The sequence below is a fragment of the Symsagittifera roscoffensis genome, chromosome 7 (assembly GCF_963678635.1).
Source record: "Symsagittifera roscoffensis chromosome 7, txSymRosc1.1, whole genome shotgun sequence".
NCBI classification, from domain to species: Eukaryota; Metazoa; Xenacoelomorpha; order Acoela; family Convolutidae; genus Symsagittifera; species Symsagittifera roscoffensis.
The window spans coordinates 6,679,213-6,705,242 of NC_087068.1; the positions used below are offsets into that span (position 1 = coordinate 6,679,213).

At 37.4% G+C, this 26,030-nt stretch overlaps 2 protein-coding genes across 3 annotated transcripts in view; both read left to right on the forward strand.

Moving 5' to 3' along the window:
* LOC134851742 (coiled-coil domain-containing protein 63-like) overlaps nt 1-26,030 on the forward strand; it is a gene marked incomplete in the record, with an annotated part of 375,128 nt that overhangs the window by 55,630 nt on the left and 293,468 nt on the right.
* LOC134851491 (uncharacterized) lies at nt 1,161-17,525 on the forward strand. Of its 2 annotated transcripts, XM_063867608.1 has the most exons (6): nt 1,161-1,308; nt 2,368-2,633; nt 3,693-3,717; nt 10,741-10,933; nt 14,683-14,829; nt 16,924-17,525. In XM_063867608.1, exons 2-6 carry the CDS (start codon nt 2,482-2,484, stop codon nt 17,274-17,276), a joined length of 870 nt encoding a protein of 289 aa, XP_063723678.1. In that variant the 5' UTR covers nt 1,161-1,308; nt 2,368-2,481; the 3' UTR covers nt 17,277-17,525. The 2 variants fall into 2 exon arrangements, with proteins under 2 accessions (XP_063723678.1, XP_063723677.1); XM_063867607.1 differs by lacking the exon at nt 1,161-1,308 and having other exon boundaries at nt 2,364-2,633.

Genomic DNA, 26,030 nt, shown 5'->3' on the forward strand with positions numbered 1-26,030 from the left:
AGCAAAAATTATGTCTGATATTTAACAACGTAAAATTGATTGAAGAAACTCTGACAAGTATTCTAGCCCTTTTATACCGACTTCTATTCATAACATCAAGCCGTCGATTGTTGCAGCTTGCCACACACAAAGACTACAACGGCATGCCCTGATACTTTTAAAATTCGTTCACCATGCAGATCGTGACTTCATCTGGCGGAGATGCAATTGGCTCAAGAGCATGGTTAAGCGTATTGGTCAACCTACTGTGATAGAGGATTGTTTTTTTTTTCCAAAATTCAGTCTTTAAAGCGGAAGCGAAAAGATTAGATATCTTAACTTATACACGAAAAAGAAGAAATGTTTCCTTTACAGCTGGAACATACACGCAAGAAATATTTTTTGAATTTTTGTCTGGACTCGTAAGCCCAATACGATTAAATTGCCTTGTACCAAAAAAAATTAAAGCGTTATTTATCGCCAGTCAAAAAAAGTGATCCTTGTAATCAATTAAGTGATACTTGTTTCTCGAAAAAATAAATTGTTAAAAATGCAAATCCAGTATAAGCGCTTTTCCTAAAGAGCTTTTCAAGCAAACGTTGTTCTTTTTTATATAAAAGATTCAAAACGGAGTAGAATAATTTTGTTCCTGACTTTCGATACGAAAGTAACAGAATATTTGTGCTCGGGGTGGGTTTTTGTTTTTTTTCTTTGGACGAATTTCGACTTTTTAACTAGCCCTTTTTAACTGTTTTTCAATCATTCGAAAGGTATGGTTGTCCTGAGCTCAAGTTTGAAAAAAAATTTCAATTGTGATTATTTTTCGTAAAGTAACGGGGGTTCAAATAATGCCATTTTGGCCAATTTAGGACAATTAACGCGCGATAAAATTCGCGATATTAACGCGTAAGCGGAGAGTTAATCCGTCCTAGAAATCGTTCCAAATTGGTTGAAAGAAGCTTATTTGCATAATTGATTTGTTACGAGGAGCGAAACTTATCCTTTTGTACTTATATGGCGGTTGGTTTTCATTAAAAAATTCAAATTTTAGAAAAAAAAAATTTTCTTTTCTTTTTTACATTTAACTTTTTTTATGTTGTTACTGCTCTCCATAGACCTTAAAAGACAGTCGGAACATTCAGGGCTTCGGCCTGATACGAGCAGTCTTGTTTTTATTTGTTATTGTCTGGAGTAAATTATTTGAACAAGCAGTTTACAACAGCATGTATTCAAACCATGAAAAATGATCTTTCATTTTGAAAAACGCTATGGCTTCCGTATTAAACTCAGTACAGTTGATGAATCAGTAGAACTAACTGACGGAATAAGGTAAATATCTTCGATGAAAATTTGGAGCTTTGATTTTTTTTCACCAGGCAAAAAGGCCTTGGGTTTTATTAACCACGATAATTATTAAATAGCAAGTTCGAAAAAATTGGGCATCGCAGTTAGTATCTGAATTGAATCAAATTGTACTTCGGCAACAGCCTTCAGTGGGCAGATACAGGTTGCAGCTAATTTTTATTGTCACAACTTGAAGATTTTTATTTTTCTACAAACAAACATTCTTTTCATTTATCTAAAATAGTTCAATTGAATGTAAAGTTTAGTGATACCAAAGTAATTTTTAAATAAGACGCTATCAAAAATAAGTCAAAAATAAGTCTTTCAGAATCAATGTCAATATTTTTTCGGAAAATTTCATTACTAAATCTTCATAAGAAAAATAGATTTTCATAAGCTCTTCAAATTTGTCGTGTGCATTTATTTATAATTCATTTTTTTTTTAACGAGTACCTAAACGCTAATCGTTTCTCCCTGTGAGTTAGGATTAATCTGGAAACGTTCAGTTCTCCAGCTCCAGCTTAGTTTTCGCGAAATTGCGATTGTTTTCAAACTTTTTTCGCAGTATATCCGACAAAAAAACTTAGATGAAAATTTTAAAAAATCTCAATCTTCAAAAATTTTTCTGTTGTATCTAATTTTCCACTTCACAAGGAACGTAATATTTCGTATTCTGTAAAACACATAATGTAGTGCTCTCTCATCTTGTTATCTTAGAACTCTGATGTTAGACTGTTAATAGGGTATTTTTTGGAGAGCAAAAAAGAAAAAAATTTGATGACTATTCAAAGTATAGCGGCAGACATTTGGTGGATCCGAAGATACCTCTGTATGATCTTTCCAAGTCACGGAAATTGGTTATATTTAAGTTTTAAAATTATGACAAATATTTAGTTGGAGAAAAAAAAATATTTTTTCTCTCTTGACTGCTACTTCATTGAAAACTCAAAAATTTTGGTGCTTTAAGACAACATATCACTATTGAAAAAAAGTTATTCAAAACAGAGCTGAAGAAGATGTAGAAGTTAATTTGGTCACTTGAAGGTAACGAGACAAGCTCGAGGATCGCGGGGTAAAAAAGGAGTTGCTATTTGTACTCACGCCCCTTTATCAATACCAAACTCAGATTTTCTAACCTGGCATCGCTTTGTGGAATGGATGGAGTATCAGATTATGATTGGAATAGATGTGATTATTATGCCTTATCCTATGAAAACAAGCCTCGTTCCAGTTCCTGATGAAATAGACAGAGCACTGAACTATTACGTCAATAAAGGTCATCTTCGCCTGATGGATCTGCCTTACTACAGGTCGAGAGCGCTTCCAACTCAATTAAACATATTCATTTTTCAATTTTAATGGAAGGTCATTGGTTTGAAAAGCCAACCCATAACTTTTAACTCCAATTAAACTCATTGTTGATTGATATCATAATCAAGGGTGGATCTGGGTTTTCTCGAGGGGGGATTTAGAAAAAATGTTCAAAAACTTTGTCGCTCTTTTTTTAGGTCGACCAAATTGATTTTCCATGCTCTCCCAAATCCCTAAAAACATCCTCTTTTGACAAAAGTTTTTGCGTCGCATGCTTTTTTTTATGAAAAAACGGGCCAAAAAATGCATATTTTTGCTCTCTTCCCTCAAAATATTGGCGCCCTTACAAAATTTTTAGGTTAGGTCAGCCAAATCTGGATATCCCAAAACAGTACCAAAAGGGGGACCCTTTCGGTGGTGCGAGGTTCTAATCCCTGAGGTGGGGGCACCCCTTTCTGAATCCGCCTTAGATGATAATACTTTTGATAAAACTGGCTTGCTTTTGAGCAGGCGGAAAGTCTCGCCAGACTCAAAGAAATCAACGGCGTTGGAATTATGAAACTTTTCGAGTAATGCCAGACTTTCCCAGTCTCAAAAAAATACGTGAAAAAATTTTAACCATTTTTTTGGCAAAGTTTTTCGCATTGCGAGATTATTTTTGACAGATCTGGGGGCAAAATCATGTTTTTTTTTGTACTTTTTTTTTCAAATCTTTTGATCAAAAAATTATTTTTATCGGCGCGCGATTCCTAAAAAATGATTTTTATCGGCGCGCAGTATGGTACGAATGAGCGACTGGAAAAATTTGGCTATCACTAAGGGAGATGGGGGGTCTTATAGGCAGACGGATTCATTCATTATCATTCAATATTATGCTCTCAATATAATGAACATCATTCAATATTATGAATCAATATTTTGTAGAGGCAACAGTTTTTCTCGATATGTCCAACACAACTTTTTTCGCTGCTTCAGCTTTGTATAAATAGATCATTTATATTAGAAAGGTGATAATGAATATGATCAAAACGTGAAATATGTTTAATTGCGCTGATCAGAGAAGGACATTCTGGTATCACTCAGGTAAAAAAAAAATATGTTTCATATACTCTGAGAGTTTATCCATACAATAGCCCCCTTTTCAAAGTAACTTGTTCAAAATTCACATATGCTTAACCGCTGAATGTTAGTTGTTTATAAGGTAATTCGTTACTTGGTACCAAAAGGGAGATAATAAAAGAGATCCCTATTAGCCATTGACGCTGAAAAAAAGGAAAAAAGAGAGTGACCACTTGCACTGGCCAACTTGAGATTGGAATCGATTTAAATTGATTTTTCTACAGATAATATAGTGAATGAAAATCTATTTACGATAGCACTTTAGATACTGTCATATATAGTATCTAATCATATATTACGTGTTGGCGCCATTGGTTAAGCTATGTGTCTGGTGCGGCTACTAATTAATTAATACCTGCCAACCTTAAGTTTAGTCTGCGATGTTTGGATTCATTGTTGTTAACCGTTAAAGAATAAACGAGTCAATCTTAATTCAGTGAATTAAAGATATTGAATCTGCATTTTTCACATGGCGCAGCAAGCAGGACAAAGCGCGGGATCAGGGAAAAATCCACTGGGAATTACAGCATTTTGGCCGAGTAAATGTACGGAAGCACCAATGTTGTGGGAGCATTGGATTACACGATTCACCTGGGGTGTAATAGCAAAACATTCATTTAATCCGACGGCATTTTATTTTGCTGATACGCTCACTGAGGCGCAAATTACCGGTCTGCCAGAGGAGGTGAATGGGAAAAATCGAGTGGAAGCAGAGCAGACACTAATTTCTAACCTCTATTTGTGTTTGGGGGAACGTGGACAGGACGAATTACATAACCGGAATCCCCATCTGGACCTGGCGACTACCCGATATCCACGGGTTTTGGATGAATTTGAGAGTGTTTTCCGCAAGGAAAGAAACGAAACATTCGAGACGTATCAGCTACTATCTCGGAAACAACGTGACGGGGAAACGCTAGAAGAATTTCACTCCGTTTTGAGTGGACTAGCCGCTAGATGCTCATTGGGAACATTGGAACGACGGGTGTTACGTGATGTATTCATAGTAAATATGTCCAACAAGGAAGCCCAAACGGAGCTATGCCGTTCAACTAAGACACCAGATGAGGTCTACCGGATTGCTTTGTCATATGAACGGGGGGACAAATACGCAAAGTCGTATAAAGTATCCGGTGGGGGACTTACTGCGGCACCAGCGGGTTCACTACAAATTAAAGCGGAGCCTATAAGCGCAATTAGAGGAGGGTACCGTCGTCCATTCCAAAGAGGCGGACGTGGATTTGGCAGGGCGGCACAAGGGGCCGCGGAGGAGCAGCAGATCGCAAGTGCTACAATTGCGACCAGAGTGGTTTTACCCCGGACCACATTCCAAAGTGCCCAGCAAGAAAGGTAACCTGCAACTTTTGCAAGAAAATGGGACACTATGAGCGAACTTGTAGAGGACGTCGATCGGCGAATAGGGGTCGCGTAGGCATGATAAATGAGGATGACACCAATGGCGGGACTACCCAAGATTATCCGGAGGAGAGTGCATCTAATTACGGAAGTTCTGTCGGATGGGTGACTGATTCAAAGACACCGGCACATGGATGGGATTCGGATAGTTCGACGGAGTATGTGGTTATGTCAATTCGGCGGAAGGAGGAAACGGAATTAAAAGTCGCGGGGGCCAAACTAGCCTTAAGAATCAACGGCAAAGCAACTCAAGCCTGGATTGACAGTGGTTCGCCAATATCCATCTTCACTATTGGGGAACTAAAACGTACCCTGGGGACAGCCAACGTACAATTGAAACCGCTGAATCCACAAGACGACCAATTCCGCGATTACGGAAACAATCCGTTAAAATTTCTGGGAAAGATGCAAGTCACGCTTCATTCCAATGGATGGACTTGTTCGTCGGATATCAACGTCATCGGAGGGTGCCGACCGTCTATTATTGGCAGGGATTTAATGCCCTCACTAGGACTGATGCTGGTACAAGCACCACCGACAGAGGGGGTGAAAAGCATACATACCACGGAAGGAACTGTGGCGATGGACAATGACCTGGATGAGTGGCAGACACATTTCTGTAAGCAATTTCAACATCTTTTTCACAGGGTAGGGCGCATTCGAAATTATAGGGTGCAGGCAGATTTCTTCAAAAACCTAACTCCGATTCAACAAAAGGGTAGGCGAGTACCTATAACATTACAGGAAAAAGTCGATAAGGAGATTGAAAAACTGTTGGGACAGGGTCATATCCAAAAGTTGGAAGAATGTTCAGACAAATATTTTGTTTCACCTATTGTCATCACCGTGAAAAAGGACGGTTCTGTAAAACTTGCACTGGAATCTAGAGAACTAAACAAACAAGTGCATAAGAATAAATACCAAATGCCCAATATTGAAGAACTAATGGACATCGTAGGGCAAACTATCAGCGAACGCAAACAGGGGGATGTGTTTTTTACAACGATGGACCTCACGTACGCATACGGGCAACTTCCTTTAAATGAAAACACTAGTAAACATTGCAATTTTTCGTTGGTGGGAGGCCGTTCTACCGGTACATATCGATTCAAAACAGGATTCTACGGATTGACAACCATGCCGGCGGAATTTCAACGGGTCATGGATGCCATTCTGGCTGAATTTCCGTGCGCGCATGCTTTCATTGATGATATATTAGTAATTTCGAAAGGTACCAAGATCGAACATATCGCTTTAGTGGAGAAGATTTTAACGAAACTCGATAAAGAAAATATGGCTTTGAAGCTAGAAAAATGTCAATTTGCGAAAAATACTTGCGAGTGGTTAGGCCACCGGATTACGAAATCAGGGATTACACCAATGGTGCGGAAAACAGATCCAATTGACAAATTAACCGCCCCGAAAACGCTCTCCCAGTTGAAATCGTTCATGGGGTCAATCCATAGTCTTCACAAATACTTACCGGCGTTAGCGGAAACTTCGGCGCCTCTACGTCCACTTCTAAATAAGAAGAACGAATTCCTCTGGACAACTGACTGCCAAACAGCGTTCGAATCGATTAAGAAACAGGTCGCGAACATTGTCGAACTTAAGCATTTCGACGTACATAAGGATATACGTATCGTGTGCGACGCAAGCCATAACGGTTTGGGGGCGGTACTCGAACAACTAGGCGCCGAGGGTTGGCGACCAATATCATTTGCGTCCCGGTTTTTAAATGCGGCCGAAAAGAAATATTCGACGAATGAGCTAGAAATGCTGGCCGTAGTTTGGGGCTCCGAATACTTCAGAAATTATATTTTCGGGCGGAAATTTACTGTGGTGACAGATCATAAGGCTTTGCTATCTTTATTGAATGGGAACAATAAGAAAAACAAAACTATGTTCAGTCGATTAACTCGCTGGATTGATAGAATTATCCCCTTTGATTTTGTCATTGAACACATGCCTGGGGCTAAAATTGGCCTGGCGGATTACCTTTCAAGGCATCCGGTGGGGGAAGCCACGAAAGTTAGTCTTTATGATAACACTTTCACAGTGGCAAAATTGAAATCAATTACCAATTCACTCGGATATATTGATACCAATAAAGGGATCATCAAAGCATCAAAGGAATCAATTGTTTCAGCTAAAGATATTCAAGTTGGAAACGATAAAGTTAACATTCCACCGGAAGAGGGCGTCAAAACGCGTGACCGTCGGTTGACCAATCAGAAGCCACTAAAACGAATAGCTGAGTGTAATGACCGGGAAAGCGCAAAAGTAGTAAAGTCAATCACCGAATGTAAACTACGTGAGTCTGATATCAATTCCACAGTAAACAGTAGTCCTCCATTTAACAAAACAAGTTATCGATCTAACAAAAACATATCTACAATGACATCACTTAATTTGAAGAAATTAAATAAATTACTGTTGAAACATCCAGAAATAACGAGCGGCAGTAGCAGCGAGGTGGAGATTGTGGATGCACGATTGCAGGCGGAGACGCATCACACCAGGGACATTCGATGCAACACAGTCATCTCCATTCCTTCGGCATTCGGAGGTGAACTCTTTCCGGCGGCATACCCAGCAGGAGGAAACGTCATCATGTCAGTAATCCCCCGGGACTGCAAGATAGTCCGCAAAAGCAGTGCACTGCCGGAGCTATTTAACCTGAAACTCGTGGAAGCGAACTATAAAGGGGACCCCCAGATGCGCGCAATAAAAGAACTGGTGGAGAGTAAGGACCCGGATTTGGAAAAGAAGGTCAGAGCAATGGGTGCCTACCTCGGACAGCACACACATGATTTCCACGTGCGGGAAAATTGTCTGTGGATGGACGAACGACTCGTCATCCCCATACCACTCAGGAAGGCTGTGGTTAATCGGATACATGCGTTTCACCATGGGCGCTCGAGTATGTTCGACGCTGCGAGGGATGTCTGGTTCCCCTATCTCCACCGGAGTTTAGTCGCAGCTGCGGATGGATGCAAGGAATGCACCGATGCAGGTAAAAGCCTTAAACCATTATGCGCCAAAGGTGATGTTGGGAAGATCTATGAACCACGGGAGCCAAACGAATGCCTACAGCTTGATTTTTGGGGTCCAATTAGATACTTAAATGAATCAAGTAAATATGTCTTGGTAGCGGTTGACCGATTCTCACGTTGGCCCTCTGCAATGATCTGCGGAAATAATAAAAGCGACAAGGTCCTTAAGTTCATTAAACAATACATATCTCAACATGGTGTCCCTAGGAAAATTTTTATGGATCAAGGTACAAGTTTCACATCGAATGCAGTTAAATCATTTTGCAATTCCGAAGGAATTGAAATAATTTATTCACCCGTGAATGATCATCGCGCCACCGGGTGTGTCGAACGTACCATTGGCAGTCTGAAAAACTTTGTCTTAACTTACGCTAAAGAAAAAGATAATGGAAACTTAGAATCAATGATAGAACGAGCCTTGAGTGCTCTAAGATTTGCCCCAAATGCTACTCTCAAAATATCGCCGTTTGAAGCTCATCACGGCAGAGAAGCCAATACGGTACTGCGAAATCTTACGAAAAAGCCAACCCTGCAAAACCTAAACTGGGCCAGAGTGTTGAAACAAAAATCTGCCTATTTAGATTCTACTGACCCCAGAGCTCCGAGGAACATCCAACCCATGGCAACGGATTGGGAAGAACGATCCGACGTGGAGTTTGATGTCGATCATATGAATCACCCTAGGCGACTGACACAAAATCAACTAGTTTCGGCGGCGGATGGAACACCAATGGCTGACGGGGACCGGAAACAGGCTTGTGGGGGAAAGTCTAAACAGCCAAGTAAACGGACCGAACTGTTGTTCCAACGCCTCAAAGATAGCAATAAAAGGAAAAGTGGGGTTGCCGAGAAAGTCATCAAATCGAACGCGCCAACTACCGCGAGTAAGCTAACACTACCACTGCCAGCTATGAGTGCATTGCAACGTCGGGCGGAACTGAAGCGGGCAGCGAACGAACAGGCGGCGGGGACGAGCACACAGAGTAAAGCAAGCGCACAGAGTAAGGCTGATAACAGAATGCGAGAATTATCACCAGCGGAGGAGGACGATTCGGATTCGGAGTACGAGCCAATAACAATTTCCAAACACGCAGGGAACTCAACAATAGCACCAGGGCGAGATGTGGAAGGAAATGAACCAAAGGTGAATAACGATGTGGAAGACGGAATTGGAAGACCAAACTTATCCGAAGGAAGCGGAGCTGGAAAATCCCAGGGGGTGGACACGGAGGTCCAGACTATGAGCAACGAGCAAGGGGGGAGTGCCCCAAATTTGAGTAACGAAGGACGAGGGGGGAAACATTCTAAAAAGAAAGGGGAACGAGTACGACGCTTACGTCTCGTATCATACTCTAGTCAAGAATCAGAAGATGGAACAGGATCACGGAAAAGTACCAGGAAGCGGACGGCGGTATCTAAATTCGGCGGGGTTATGATAGATAGTATATTGAAAGCGAGAACATCCAAAGGAGAGGAAGACAGAGAGCGGGACACTAATTGAGCAGGAAGGCACATTTGAAAGAGGGAGTGAAAAAGGAAACTCAAGAAACTTGTTAAACTAAAACTCATGCCCAGGGAGAGGGTGGACTACTGCTGGTCTAAAACTCAAACATTTCCGTTGGATAATTTTAAAACAGTTGTTTGAAAATTGATTGTTGAGGGAATGTCATATATAGTATCTAATCATATATTACGTGTTGGCGCCATTGGTTAAGCTATGTGTCTGGTGCGGCTACTAATTAATTAATACCTGCCAACCTTAAGTTTAGTCTGCGATGTTTGGTTTCATTGTTGTTAACCGTTAAAGAATAAACGAGTCAATCTTAATTCAGTGAATTAAAGATATTGAATCTGCATTTTTCACAATACGTAAATCGATTTGGAATGAATTAAAAGGATTTTCGCAAGGCAGTGAAATCCATCAAAATCTAACAAAAATGATGTGATGTAACCACTGTTTTTTTCGCAATTAAAGCAAACATTCCTACTCCAGAAAAATTTCCATCAAGCTGCCGAGAGCAAGTCACTCGAGGAGAGTTTTTTATCGCAAACTATTGTAATTAAGAGAATCTTTTTTGATTATTTCAAATCTAAGGGCTTCCGCGGTATGAAAAGTAAAATTTTGCAAAATTTTTCCTAAAATTTTTCTCTTTTTCAACGTTCTAGGCGCAGTTATCTGAGACAAACGACTTATAAATGAAAAACTCAATACAGAGAATTTTTTTTTGATGCAGAAAGTTTTCAAATTAGTTATATTCAGAATTTTTTTCAGGTCATGCGTCAACACGAAAGTCAAATGAAAATAAACCCAATAAATTTATTTCCAATTTTCTCTATTCTTTCATAACCAAATTTTTGTCAATTATTGTAGGCATTTGCTATATTATGCTTAGAAAATTGATAGCCATCTATTTCTTGTCAGTAAGGACAGGACCACGTTAAAGTGATTCTGCTGATTTTATTTTCATAATTTACAGAATAGTAAGAATAGCTCAAATTATAAGATTTTTTTAAGGAATCAAAAGTTATTTACCGGATAATGGATTGGTCAAAAGTGTGGCATATTACACACTGCTATCTCAAGCACGCTCTGGAGTTCGAATATATTCTGGCTCTTGACCTGGATGAGGTACCTGGATTTGACGCGGATCGACCGCCCAACATTTCAGAAGCCATATCCTCAATGAAAGCTGCTCTGGGAAGTTCAGGTTATTATTTTCAAATTAGGCTTTAGCATTTGTCAATTTAATCGATTCATATGATTCCATATTATGGAAAAAGAGAACATTTCCATTAAAAAAAATTGTATGAAAATGGCACGATAAGCATTTCCCACACTAATAAACTGTAATATAAGCATTTTTCAGAAAACTAACATTATTAACGTTTTGAGTTTGGCCTTATAATGTTGTTTTTTTTAAAAAAAAAATCTCACGGATAAAATGAAATTGGAGATTCGTCATCTGATTAATTTGATGAAAAAACCAGAGATATATAAAAAAAAGTTGTAACTATTTGTTTATGGATGAAGCTTCTACTTCAAAAAACTCCGGGTAGTTTTTTGGTTATATTACCATATGATATTTTAAAAATCATATTGATTGTGGCTTTTGGTTCTTTCGTTCGAAAAATTTAGACGGCCTGCTTTAGAGAAATAGATTAAAATGCAGCATGCAAAGTTTAGGTTTAGCAGTTTGTTTGAGCATCAAAGGTTATTTTGCAACTAAAATTTTTTTCTTCTCATTTTTGGAGTGCCCTTCAATTGGAAAAGAATTGTCAGAAAATCTTATTATTTAAAAAAGTGGCTTTATGAGCCTGTTTTTCACGCCATTCAATATCATACTTTGGACGACCAAAGTGCTCTTATTAAAAAAAAAACAAATGATGTTAATTTGATGCAAATGTTATTGATTTAATGGCTTCTGCGAAAACTTTTTCTGGAAAAAAGTTTTCTTTCGTTTTTCATATGCTGAAATTGTGTCCTACGGGTTTTATTATAAAGTAAACGTTTCGAAGGAATGTAAATATTTTTGTATTTTGTTTAACTGCGGGCTTTTCAAGAAAAACATAGGATGATTTCTATTCTATTGTTTACCTTCGAAACGTTTGCTTTTTGTGTTTGGAAAAACAATATATAGAAGACGTACATAATGAAAAACTCAGCAAAGCTAGATGAAAATTGATAATTGAAAACAAAAATGGCTCAGAAAACGTTTTTCAACCTTTATGTAATTTGTGAGGCCCTGGTTTATTTGCAATTTTGACCTGTCCATGAACAAAGTTCCGACACGTTTTTTTTTGCGGTGAGGGTAGGTATTATCTCTTACAAACACCTTTGTTACTGGTGGTGAGGGGCTACGTTCCTTACATAGCCTTTGTTTGAACTTTTGTTGCAAGCTCCAATTTATATGAACATGTTTAACACACCAGTTTTAAGTCACTTGTTTACAATTGTTTACACTGAAAAGCAAGAGTTAACGATAAGATTATTGTTGATGATCTCGATATTTAATTTTTGTGGGATTTCATAACACATGGAGATGGCTTGAAATGAATCAAAAGTTACAATTGATGTTTACTTTAAAAAGTGAATGTGTATAGATTCACACAGAAAAAAAGTATATCTTTGAATCCAGTGTTTACATTTTGGGCTAGTTTTTTTTTCAAAATTGTCAGTATTCGATCTTTCGGAAGTTTGAAAGAGCTTGAGGGCGATTTAGCATTTTATTTGATATTCGATCTTTCGGAAGTTTGAAAGAGCTTGAGGGCGATTTAGCATTTTATTTGAAACTGTTAAGTTGAGAATGCTCAAAATGATCAATTTTTACTGTTTCTTCAGCTAGCTATTTGTTTTAACTGTTTGTTGGTAACACTTCATCAATTCTATGTTCTGGGATAAAAAATTTGCAATTTCCTTTAAATATTTTAACTGATGAAATTCATCATTGGGTGAGGTTTTTTCCATACTGGGAAATTGCTTGAAGCATCTCTCTTTTATAAAGTTTTTATTCAGACGAAAATTTTATTTAACAATTTTTATCTTGTAAGACGAAAGGTGTCTTTGACAATCGGTATTTATAACCTTTTATATCGGATTTTTTTAAATTCTTTCCAACTTTTCAATCCAAAATTGTCTGAAACGACACAGAAGACACTCAATGTTGTAGAGCTGCGTTTACATATTTTTGGGAAGACATAAATACTTGTTCGAACATTTGAAAAAAATGGAGAAATTTGATATTCGGGTGTGTGTTAGTTTTTCACGCCTAATCAGATACCACAAATAATCATTGGAAAGGATCGAGTTATTTATCGAGTATTTTTAAAGTAGTTTTTTCAGTCGCGAGTGTTGAGAAAAACCGGAAGTTTTTGATTTTCGGTCTAACTTCGAGCTAAAGATTTGTCAAAATATAGAGTTTGCAGGCTTAAAATAGCTTGTTTCAGCTTCATTTAAGCCGCAAAAAACTTGGTTTTACTCAAGTAAATTTAGTTTTTTCATTTTAGGCGCTTTTTGGAATCAAAATTATCAAAAAATCGGGGAAAAAAACAGAAGTTTTTTTTGATTATTTCATAAATTTTTTTAACGTTTTTTTTTTGGTTTTCTAGTCATTTTTCTACACAAAATGATTTAAAATTGGTTTTTTTTTGGCTATGACAATTGATTATATCTAACTTGTTTTTGTTTCGTTCAGTCCTTTTGTTACACCACTCAGAAAAAAAACGAAACTAATTTGAACAATGAAGTTGTATTCGTTCACACAGTAACCGGCTATTCACACAGTAACCGGCTATCGTGGTTATGTTTTTTTTTGTTTGTTTGAAATTTTCGTTGGTTTAATGGTGACCACTTGAAGCGGAGCTATGATAGTTTTTAAACAAATCATTTCTTCTACGACCATTGAAAACGAAGGTGAACTTTGCATTCGGGTGTTTTGATTTTTCTTTTTTTGTTTTCCACAAAAAATGAGGTTTCTCATATAATCATAGGAATGGTTCGAGTGGTATATCATGTTAGTACCCTCTCGGTAGTGATTCAAACTGCAATAAAAAATAAAAAAATTGTCTCAGTGCTGAGAAAAGCCGGTTTCAATTTTTTGATTTTTTTGTCATAGTGGTAAGGCGTTCACTTTGAAATCGTCAGATCGTGTTTTCGATCCCACGCCATAGTATCCCCTACAATAGGGATACCACGTGAAAATTCTAGACGCAAAAAACGGCCCTGAGTCGCAATAAAAGAGCTTTGCTCAACAAAATAACACAGTCTGGAATATGGGAGATAATACAAATGGACTAACCTGGACAGAACAGTTAAGGCCAAAAGATAGCTGTTCTGCGATTCACAGGAACCACATTTTTATTTTTGCAAGTAAAGTGATCGGAATACATTCTTTCTTTTAAAAAATTTATCATTTAGGCTTCGAAAAGTTGATTGTTTTTTGCGAAAAAGCTAAAAAAAAATCTTGCAAAATTTTTTAAATAAATTTCAGATTTTTTTTCATTTTTTGTTTGTTATTCGATTTTTTAAGACAGCTGCTGACCTCGATTATGCCAATTTCATAAACTTTCTAAGCGTTTATATAGTTCTCTCATCACACCAAACACAATTTTTGTTTGTAGTTTTTTAGAATGTTGTCGTCAGAGGACATTCTGTGCTTCTTGGATAGCATTCGGCTATCCTTGTTTAACATGGGGATCGGCCTCCTAGCATGCGTACCTTTTAGCTTGCGGGTATTAGCGCAAACAGAAGTGAATTCGTTCCTAAAACTAAAACTCACACTGATGCTTGCCGCATCAGACAGAGTAATTTTTTTTGATTGCGCTTGCAAAGCGGCACGCATGCAAGTCGCTATAGCCCCGTTTATGCATTGGTGCTCCTTCTCGTAGACGAATTTATTTTATATAAAATTGCCAATCAATTTAACTTTATAACTTATCATCAAAGTGTTGTTATGTGCAGGAGCTCAGAAAAGTTTCCAACTCAGAGACAGACGAATGATTGTGTCCTCAGTGTGTACAGAATATTTGAAGCTGGACACATCCTGGCAAAACGGCACCGTCGATGAACATTTTGCCATTCTCAATTCCAGATATACATATGCTAAGCGTAAGTTACTGTTCATTCTTATATGCTGATGACTAGCAAAAGTGAGTCAAATTTAGTTCAAATTAAGTTTTAATTATAGTCAAATTAAGCCGAAATTCGGAAATTTTACAATTCTTACGGATAGGGGCGGGATCTAGGATTTTCTCGAGGGCCGGCGGATTTTCAAAAATTGATTTTCCGAGGTCTCCCAAAGCATTAAAAAGACTGCAGGCAAAATTTTAAAGAAGGCATTTTAAGGCGCATTTTGGAAAAATTTGACCAAAAAATCGCGCTTTTTCGGCGCGCGCTACCTCCCCCACCCCCCCCCTCAAATTTTGTATATATTGGCGCCGCCAAATAAAGGTCCATCACCACAAATGGATAGCTCAAAGTAGTTCAAAGGGGGAACCTTTGGGTCGGCAGAGGTTCGAATCCGTGAGAGGGAGGGGGGGGGGGGGCTAAATCGGCCTCTGCTTACGGATTTTAGTTTTTTTGTTAGTTCTTCCTTTTTTTTATCTGTAATAGAGAAACCAAAAGTAAATGGCAGCAAAATAAAACGTTTATATGATATAAACGTTTTTTTTGCTGCCATTTACATTTAGTTTCTCCATTACAGAAGAAAAAAGTAGAACTAACAAAAAAAATTAAAATCCGTAAGAGTTGTATAATTTCAGATTTTTGCTAAACTCTTGTAATTAATTGTATTTGCACTCTGGGACCATTGTTGTTAACTTTGGGTCCTTTATTGCCAGAAAAATTGAGTCGATTATTATCCATTTAAAATCAATTATGACGGTTTATAATCGGCGTAAGACTTTCAAACACCAGACTTTCAAACACACTCACAGTTACTTAGTTTTCGCAAAACTATGACCCTTACTCATTTATCAACCCCTCTTCTCTTTTTTAATACTCAAATTGATCACCCCCAGCTCCTAAATTCACCCCCTGCTCCCCCCTCCCCCCCCCACACACACAACTACCCGCCTCGTCCAACCCTAACACTAACTGCCAATGTTAACCCCCACATTTGATTATCTCCCAGACACTTGAGACGCTCGTAAGTTTTGAGCCGGCTTTGTGTCGCGGGGGAGGCTTTGACGTAAATGTGTGTAGGGGGGAGGGGGTGGCGTAATTTTGTGTATGTGTTATGTGTAAATGGTTTGTGGTAGTAGGTAGAAGGTGGTGATAAATGAAAGAAGTAAGAATTCTAGCGATTGATCTAGGATATTTTGGCGAGGGGGGGGTTGATTCTCAAACTAAATTAGAAAACTTAGTGGTCCTCTTCTGTAATTTTTAGGTGCACTAAATCGATTGTCCGAGCTCTTCCAAGTCACAATAAAGAACTTTTTTTGCCGAGTTTTATGTGGGGTTAGAGGACAAGCAGAAAAAAAAACAGTAGAATCCAAAACAAAAACAATTTTTTGCTGCAGTTAAATGTAAAAGTCACTTTAAAGAGTTTGAACGCTCTAGTTTTGAATATGTATCGGATGTTTCGAAACATCTAGGCTCTTGCTTAAAAAGTTATAATCTGTTATATTCTTTTATAATCTAATGTAAATTATTGTAATCCATTATAATCGATTACAAAGGATCAAAATGATTATACTTTTTTGCTGGATTTATAATTGATTATGAAACCATTATAATCAATTCAATCGATTTTAATGGATTTATAATCAATTATAAATCCAGCAAAAAAGTTTATCGCCCAGCCATTTGATCAACCATTGGCGGTTATAAACCAAAACTTTGAAGTTAGGAATTAACTAGAAAACAAGCCCGCATAAATGTTCGATGTAAAAAATCCATTACAAATAGATTTTTATGGTCTGTTTTCATGAAACTCGAAGCTAAGTTAGTTTCGAGTTTTATGAAAACATACCATAAAAACCTATAGTAATGGGTTTTTACATGGAACATTTTTGCGGGCTTATTTTCTGTCTCAATTAATTCCTAACTTCAAAATTTTGGTTCATAACCTCCAATGGTTGATCAAATGGCTGGGCCATGATAAAACATCCAAATAATCGATGAAACTATATCTTCATTTTGAAGACTAAGAAGTTTCTATGGTGCTTTTAAATGATTATTATTGTTGTTTTCTCTTTTTAGCTCGCCATATCGGAAAACAAATAATCAGCACAGACGTATGTGTGCTTTTGTATCAGCACGGCTGTTGTAGTTACCTTCCGAAATCGGAGAAAGAACATTTCAAAGCTCAATATTTTTTCGACTCCAAAAATAAACCAACGGATCTTCGAATTGCTAACAAAAACGGAGTTTATCTGAATCATTACAGGACAGTAAATTGTGCAAAGGACAGACTTGAAACTTGTTGCCTGAAACGCGGGGATAAAATCCAGGAAAATTTTAATCCGAATAACATTCGTCTTCTCGAAAAAAGGATCCGGAGTCTGGCAGCGGAATTGAATTTCACTACAACTTTGCGGTCGGACACACTATGAACTTTAGAAAGCAAACGAATCAATCGTTAAATTCAAATTAAATTTTCGTACACCCAACATAGTAATATATTTCTGAAACTTCTTGAAACGTTATTTTGATAGTTATTACAAAAATCTAACCGATTTGAACTTCGTTAAAAGCTCTTGGTTTTGTCAATTTGTTTCATAAACACACTCATAGTCATTTAAGTCAATAGAATATATTCATTTGTGCCTGCTTGTTGGCCTGCCTTTATTGCTACAGCTTTCGAAATATCTCAATTTATTTTTTGATGTTGGTCATGGGAATTGAGTAGTTATCGAAGGCGAACAGTTGCTGAAAATTTGGAAGAAGGGTCTGATTAAAGCATTCAAAATAGGGCGCTCGAAATCTCGGTAAGACCTTGAGGATCGTCGAAGACTTCTTACGATACTAAGACTGTACAAGATAGGCTCTAAGACTGTTACAAGATATCGGCTTTTTCTGATAAGAACTTGTAAGATACAGAATTTTCTTACAAGAAACTAAAGAAAGAAAATGTTTATTTAGGATACTTATTGAAAATTAAGTTCAAATTTTTTCTTTCGGATTTTTTTTTGTACAAAATTCGTACATTATAATCACTTAAAATTTTTTGAGGAGTAAAATTTAAAAAGAATATATTCCAAAATTGATTTTTATCTGTTTTTACAGTATAAAATAACACATTCAAAAAATTTTTAGCGTTTTTTTAATGGTGAAAAAGTTGCTATCTCAAGAACTTTTCAGATAAAAAAAGTAGAAAGATAGCGGAAATTTCCTACAAATTTTATTAGAAGTTCTTGAATATGGAATTGTTTGTAGGATGGTCATTCAGGGAGAGAGCATCCTGATTGAGGGTTCTGCTCACCATTCAAAAAACATAAAGTTTGGCCTCATAAAGTTTGACGGAAATATCGAAAACGTTCTTATGAGAAAAATGAGTGAACATTAATAAAATTGTGCAAATACCACTGGTAACTATTCTAACTATCTAAGTTAAAATAGAATAAAACAAAGTGTTAAATTAAAACTGACCGATGTCCTAAAAGGGCAACTAGTGACGCGAAGTCCACTGGACTTCGTAGAGTAGACAATAACTGGTACTTGATTAACACATGGAGGTCAAGGTTAAAACATACTAAAATTATAAATCACAACTTTCTCCACTGCACAAAAATTTTCTATCGGCCCACTTCCTTATGTAGCCAAATCACACATATAATCCATTCTCCCCTCACTCCACCAGGGCCAAAAATGAAAACAAAAAGTATCAGCGTTTAGCACCAATAGAATTTACAGAGTTAATACAATTTACAATGATGAAACGAAATGTTATGTACAATTGGGGTTATGTGACATATAAACAAGTTGAACAGACTAAACTACATAACTAACTAACTAAAATGTACAAAATCGTTTAAAATGAGAATTGGTAAAATTACGTAAAATGGGTAACCAATGGAAAAATAAGCTCTATAGAGTTACGCTAAAAGAGTTTTAGAGTTTTCAGAGTTTTAAGACGTGGCGTTAAATGTATCATGGAAACTGTCCGCCTCCTTTCTTACTTCTGTATCTATGACTGAAGATATATCACTCCCGTCATCGTCCTGAATGTCGGGTCTGACTTCTTCCAATGGAGAGGATAGCCCCGCGATCTTTGGTGTCATGGATGAAGGAGTTGGCGAGGAACCTTGCGTAGTTTCCGCCACCAGTGTTGCATTTAGAAGAATGTCCTCGATTGGCGTCAAGTAATCCGATGGGGAGTCTGAGGAAAAGGTCGTCTGTAAATTTTTCGAGCCAGAAAAAGTTATCAGAGGTTCGTTGTCGGAATCCGCGATTTCGGTGGTCTCTGCTCCTAGGGTCACTTGGCCTATGAAGCGCCTGTCTCCATAAAAGTTTTGTGGGCCTGGATTCCTTCTGGGTCGTGGTTCGTTGCTTTTCGGGGTTTCTGTTGTGGGAGTCTCTATGATATTTTCCCGAGAGCTTTCTATCGTAATTGGGTTGTCGCATGTGCCCGATGGAGATGTAGTAATCTTCTGAGTGTTAAGTTCACTCGCTAAGGTACGTCCTGGCTGATCTAAATCACTATCAAAATTATAAGTCGGAGTATTATATACAATTTTTGAGTCCGTACCCAAATAGTCATCGATAACTTTGTCCCAATGGTCTAAATCTAGCGAAGAATCTAATTCAGAATACGCAAATTTTGAACCTTTGAAACTCGGGGTTTTCATTCTCCCCCTTCTCATCGCCTTTTCTCCCGTTGGCTCGAAGCTCGTCGATGGGCCTGCTTCGTTCGAGTCTGGTCTCTTCAATGGTGAATTTCTCTTCCGCTTCCCTGCTAAATTATAACTATTTTTTATCGAGTTCCGAACTGCTGAAAATTTACTGTGAGCCGACGGTTAATTTTTTTAAAAAGCTAAATCGGATTTTCTGAGCACATGTCTTTTGTCTAGTGTAACCGTATGTGTTGTATCCGACAGTGGTTTCCACCAAGGGGTTTAAAATAAGGTTTGCCTTCCCTTCGGTTAACTCTCTTCCTAACCCAGTTACCTCCTTGGCTAAATGGGTTGGATAGTGGGGCTCGTTGAAGGTTTCTGTCAAGTTTGTCAGATGGGTCGCTCTCGTACCCCCTTTTGTCTGCCGCTGTGTTCTCCCGATAGCCGTCTTTAAACGTGTCATTTGCTCCCCAGTCTTGAGCTCTATCCCTTGCCATTATTGACCTCCCTTTATCTAAATTAATCGCGTGTGAGACCAGAGATTTCCAAAAAGTTTTGGGCGATCTATTTAGGTGTTTTGAAAAGGGGGAGCATCCAATGGATGATTTTTTCGTTGAGCGAACATTCCAAATGATTTAATCAATTGCCATGTTTAAAGATGGCTTTGGTTCGTTAAACGACCTTGCCAAGAGTTTTGCTTTAACCGTGTAGATGAGTCCCCGACCGTACATAATTTTAAGTTAATGTTGTTCTTCTCACAGAAGTTTCTAAAATTGTTCGAAATAAAACATGACCCATGGTCGACTCTGATAGACTTCGGAAATCCATGAAAGTGACAGTAATCTGACATAAATGATAAAATCGAAGAAGCTGAAGCGTTGTTCACCACCTTTGCTGACGAAAACTTTGAGAAGTGGTCGATGGATATTTTGAGTTGCCCCAATTTTTTTTCAAAGGACCCGCAAAGTCTAAGTATACTTCTTCCTTTGGTTCAGATAGGATCGGTAAATTCTTCGTATTGCTCGTACCCAAAGTCACTTTTAAATTCTCAACCGCCTTGATACACTGGATACAGTTTTTCCCATGGTAGTAAATCTCTGTGTATAAATGTGGCCACCAGATGTTTCTGCCAGAGATTTCATTCCGAACTGTCCTGTGAGTTTCATGGAGTAGCGAAAAGAATGTCGACCTCAGAGCTGCTGGCACTATCAGTTTGTTGTCGTTGAATAACAATCCTTCTTTCACGTGGATATCTCTTTGAAAGTTTTTAAGGTAAGCTCCAAATCTGTCCAATGGTCTGCCTTCTTCTGCTGCCTTCTTCACATCCTTGAGAATTTTGTCCTCGTCTGTCATGAGTCTAATTGATTTGTTCGAGCAATGTTCGGTGAAGGATAATGGAGACACTGGTAACTTCAGATCTCCCTTGTATTTAGCGAGAAGTTTTTTTTTATGGATATCTGACATTATGTCGCTGTTGAAGTTTAAAGTGATTCCTTTATTTTCCGCCCTAAGGGAAATTTTAACGAATTCACAGACATTAGAAAATCTACAAACAGCTTTTTGTTTTCGGAGTATAGAGACTGGTTAACTGATAAAAGTGACTGCGAAAGAAAAAATAAGTAACTTTTGTCTGAAAAGTGGAAGTAATTAAAATCGAATTTTGAAAGGTTTAATGGGATGCAACCGCTTGTACAGGACTCTGAACGCGAGTGATTGGAATTACAAATTCTAATTGTGTCGTTGACGTAATTAAGATTATTCGAGAAGAACGACCGTTGGATGTATACCGTTAATTCTTTCTTGCCGCCCATTGGATTATTGCAATCAAAGTTACTAATAGTATTTACATCCACTGGATTGTACAATTCGTTCTTTGTACAATTATTCTTTTTACAATAAATATTTACAGAAAGGTTATCTACAATGTTTTCAACTACTGCCACTACAAATTCGTTATAGTATAGTGAGGTTGGGAGGGTTTTTCCTGAAGGTAATCTCGACAATAAATCTGTAAATCATATGTCTTTTCCTGGTATGTGTTTAATCTTGAAGTTAAATGGTAAAAGTCGATTTACCCAACGGGTCTGTCTGCTGTGCATTGTTTTGTTACTTTGATTGGCGTTTAAGGCTGATAACAATGCCTTGTGGTCCGTTACAATTTCAAACTCGGCGCCATACAAGTATTTTTTAAAATGTTCTGTAGCCCAGAGCACTCCCAACAATTCTAATTCGTTTGTAGATTATTTCATTTCATGACTGTTTAAAAAGCGGGAAGCGAATGCTATTGTTAATCAATTTTTCACATCCCATTGTTCTAAAGTGGCTCCCAGGCCGCTGTGTGAAGCGTCTGTTTTTAATCTTGACATCATTTTTATGTCGAAATGATTGTTCTTTGTAATTTTGACGAACTGTTTCTTTAATTCTTTGAAAGCCTTCGTATGGTCGTCGTTCCATTGGTAGACTGATTTTTTTAACTAAAAGTGGTCGTAGCGGAGAACTTAGGGGTGACAGGTTCGGGACGAACTTCATATATTGGTTGATTGAGCCAAAGAATGACCTTAATTCAGATATATTTTTGGGGTTTGGGAGGCTTTTTATAGAATCTGACTTTCCCACCAATAGTTTCACCCCAAGTTGGATTTTTTTAATCCCAGCCACTCTATTTCTTTTTGGAAAGATGCACATTTCTTCCATTTTACTGCCAAGTTCTTGTTGTCCAAGATGTTTAAAGTTTTTGTTAGTATCGCTTTGTGTTCGTTTAAAAATCCTTTTGAGGCTATTAAAATGTCGTCGATAAAACAATTGGTAAAAGAAATGTCTTTCAGTAATGAATCCATCACCCGCTGGAACTCATTTGGCATATCGCCAGGTCCGTAAAACCCCGTTAAAATTCTATAGGTCCCGGTGGTTTTACCACCTACAATACTAAAATTGCATTGTTTGCTAGTGTCTGTGCATAATTGTAATTGACTATACGCATTTTTAGGTCTAAATTGCTAAACCAGACTTCCCCTGAATCTTTGTTGAAAAGTTGGAGAGCTAGGTTGTCGATAAGCTCATGTAAGTTTGGCATTTGATATTTGTTCTCGAATATCTGGTCATTTAAGAGTTTCGAATCTGAAGCCAATTTGATACTACCGTCTTTTTTCATTGTTATCATTTTTGGACTAATAAAGCAGTCTTCTTCACATTTGCTTAGTTTCAAAATATGCCCCTCCTTTTCCATTCTATTTGATTCCACTTTTACACTATCTAGTAAATGCAGGGGAACTCTTCTGCCTTTGGTTTGGAAAGGTTTGAATGGGGAGTGGAAATGAGTGATTTTTCTGTCCAATGGTATTTTCCCTACTCTGTTAAATAATCTTTTGTAATTATGCTACAGATTAAGGATTGTGTCTGAATGATTGTTTGACTTACGCAAATCTGGAAGAGTTACGTTGTTGACGGGTAGTAGTGGTTGTCGTTGGGCTATTTCGATTCGATTCGTGGTAAATTATCATTTCCCAAAGTGTTCCTCTCATCTCCAGTGGTGATAAAAAATGGAGTTTCTTCCGCGATCCATCCATTGGATTGTTTTCTAACTACAATTTTCCCGATGATGTTAAATGTTTCGTTGGTAAACCCGCAGTATAATTCACGAGTCTTCTTGTCTACAGGGTGGATTTTCAAATGTGGGTTTCTCAACTTAAGTTCATGCAGGACGTTTTGCTTTAGGAAGCTTACTGGGCGCGCTGAATCTACTGGAATATTCGGGTTAACTATCGCGTCGTCTCCCTGTCCGATGTTAACCAATTTCTTGGTTTCCATACCATTGGTGTTGTAGATGGTTATGACGTTAAGAACGGAATAGTCGCCGTTGTTACTGATCCCCTCTTCTGTTCACGCGTTAATCACGCCACAAAAATTTTCTTCAATTCTTGCTTGAGGGTCTTCTGGGGACTTTGAACAATTCTGACTATTTACAATTTCTTCTACAGTTTTTACAGCGGGTTTTCTTCCTTTCGATTTACACAGTCTTCCGAAATATCCTTTATATTTACAAATAATGTTATAGATTATTTCCTTCGCCGGACACACATTCAGGTGACCCTTGGTAAACGCATTCCCGCATTTCATACAAGTATTAGATCTTTTTATGTTCAAACTTGGTTCCTTTTTTACATCATTAAAATTTTTGTACACTCTGCCGCTATTTCCGGTCGTGTTGAATTATCTAGTCATGTTTGTTAGTTTCAGATGGTTATAGTAGTCTTTTTCTTTCGATGATGGCTTGGTTGAGTGCATCCACTGGATTAAGAGTTTCCGAAAGTAATCTTCGTTGTAAGTCACAGTTTTTCATGTTAAAAATAAATACATCTCTTATCCACTCCTGTTCAGCGATGATTCCATTTTCGCATGATCTTGCTAAGTCTGATAGTGCGCCCCAAAATTGTTCATAGAATTCCCTGTCCTTTTGCTTTCTGCTTATCAATTTGTATCATTCAAACGTAATATTTGTCGGTTTGATAAAAGCAGCTTCCAGTAGTTCAAAAAATTCTTTGAAAGAGAGTCCTAGGACTTTAACCCTTGGGTGTTTTTGAGCAAAAACTCTCTTTCCTTCCGCTCCTAGGGCCAAATATAAGATTGATCTTACTTTTTTGTCGGCCTCATATCTCCTCATGCATCCGAATTTTCGTTTCTCTTCTGCTAATCTTTTATCTTCCGCGTGTTCGTAGACTCGCGTGGTCTCTTTATTTCTGGCCTCCCTGGCATTTCTCTGTGGATCAGTTTCTGACTCCTGGGCGCCTTCTAGGATAGGTATCGTAGTCCCAGTTCCAATGGTTCCTTTAGACTATCTATATCTAAATTCTCTTTAGCAATGATAGCCAGATGAAATTGCTCTATCCAGTTGTTCATTGGGTGGGTGGTTCTATCGTGTGATTTGGCCAGAAGGCGGGGATTCCCCGCAGATTCGAATCAGTTGATGATTGCGCCGTAATAAAAATGTGCAAATACCACTGGTAACTATTCTAACTATCTAAGTTAAAAAGGAATAAAATAAAAAAGTGTTATATTAAAACTGACCGATGTCTTAAAAGAGCAACTAGTGACGCGAAGTCCACTGGACTTCGTAGAATAGACATTAACTGGTACTTGATTAACACATAGAGGTCAAGGTTAAAACATACTAAAATACTAAATCACGACAAACATAATAATATTTTTCAACAAAGGAAGTATGTTAAATTGTCTATAGGTCGAAAAGACAAACCAGCGTCCAATTTAAGTTTAAATTTTTGATGCCTGGTCATTGATGAGAAAACTGGAATGAACTCTAACAGAAACTGCAGTAATGGGTCAGAAAATAAGCTATTGCTTAATATGAATGACACTAAATGTTCTCTGAAGTTTGAAAAAAAAACACTACTGGAAATGCATTAAAGAACAAAATACTGACCTAAAATAGTGTCCATAACTTGATAGTTAAATGAAATTGTTTATGGTTCAAGTGCTTCTATTGGAAAAGCAACTGTGAGCAGTCTCGGCAAATGTGCGGGCGTAAGTGGTTTAATTATGCAATACAATGTGCGGGCATTTCTTACTAATCAAAAATGCTTGAAACAGTTTTCGATGATTTTGATTGAAATAATTTTAGACGACCATGACATCAGAACTATTTCCGCCAATTTTTTGTCAAAAACTTTTTTGGCTATTGAGTTTTTCAAGTGTCTGAGTTTTCAATCGCAAAAAAAAAAACAGATTACAGATTTTTTTCTGACCTAGAAGAGTGCATTTCTTGAACAAAACAATGTTCTTTGGAGATTTTATAGTCCTTTGGTGTTTGGTTTTTTGAATTATTAAATTATGCTGATTATTCTTTGGAATTTTGCAGTTTTTTTGCGGTTTTTTCCGCCGTAATTATGCTGGATTATGCCTTCAGTTTTATGCCAAGCCTGCCTGAGTAGTTTGTTGAGTTGGAATAATACGTACCGTGATGATTAAAATTATCCAGTTGAAACACACATCAATTGATATCTAAAGCAATTTTTCACAAATTGAGTTGATTTTGGGTGAAAAAAAAACTTGAAAAATAGCGTAGATTTTTGCAAAATCATTATGCTGCAATTTGTTTTGCACAGTTAGTGCTAAGAAAAACCCAGAAAATTTTTCATAGTTTAGGCAATCAAAAATTAGGCCGAAACTGAGGAATCGCCTTCTGACAAAATCAGAACAAAATAAGCCTACGAATGTAAGAAATCTAGAGTCTCCAAAACACAATAAATTAAAATAAAATGATTACACATCTTTTTGGAGATTTAACCTAGTTTTAACTTTATTTGGATAAGTAGTTGGCTCATTTTGGTATAAATTGGTCGGAATTTGACGTATGTCAGTAAATTTGGCGTCATTGGTCAGTGAATTTTTCAGTAAATTTGGCGTAATTATTGGTTGACAAAATAGCTGAAAATGTTTTCTTTTTGAGTTAAATTCAGGGCCAGAATTTTGCAGAACAAATTGCATCGTACTTGTTCTGTTAAAATTCTAACCGTCATT

Coding starts and splice junctions, on each gene's coding strand:
- LOC134851491 (XM_063867608.1), top strand. CDS start 2,482: ATGGAGTATCAGATTATGATTGGAATAGATGTGATTATTATGCCTTAT. Junction 2,634..3,692: donor ATGGATCTGCCTTACTACAG/GTCGAGAGCGCT, acceptor TGCGCTGATCAG/AGAAGGACATTCTGGTATCA. Junction 3,718..10,740: donor GACATTCTGGTATCACTCAG/GTAAAAAAAAAA, acceptor GATTTTTTTAAG/GAATCAAAAGTTATTTACCG.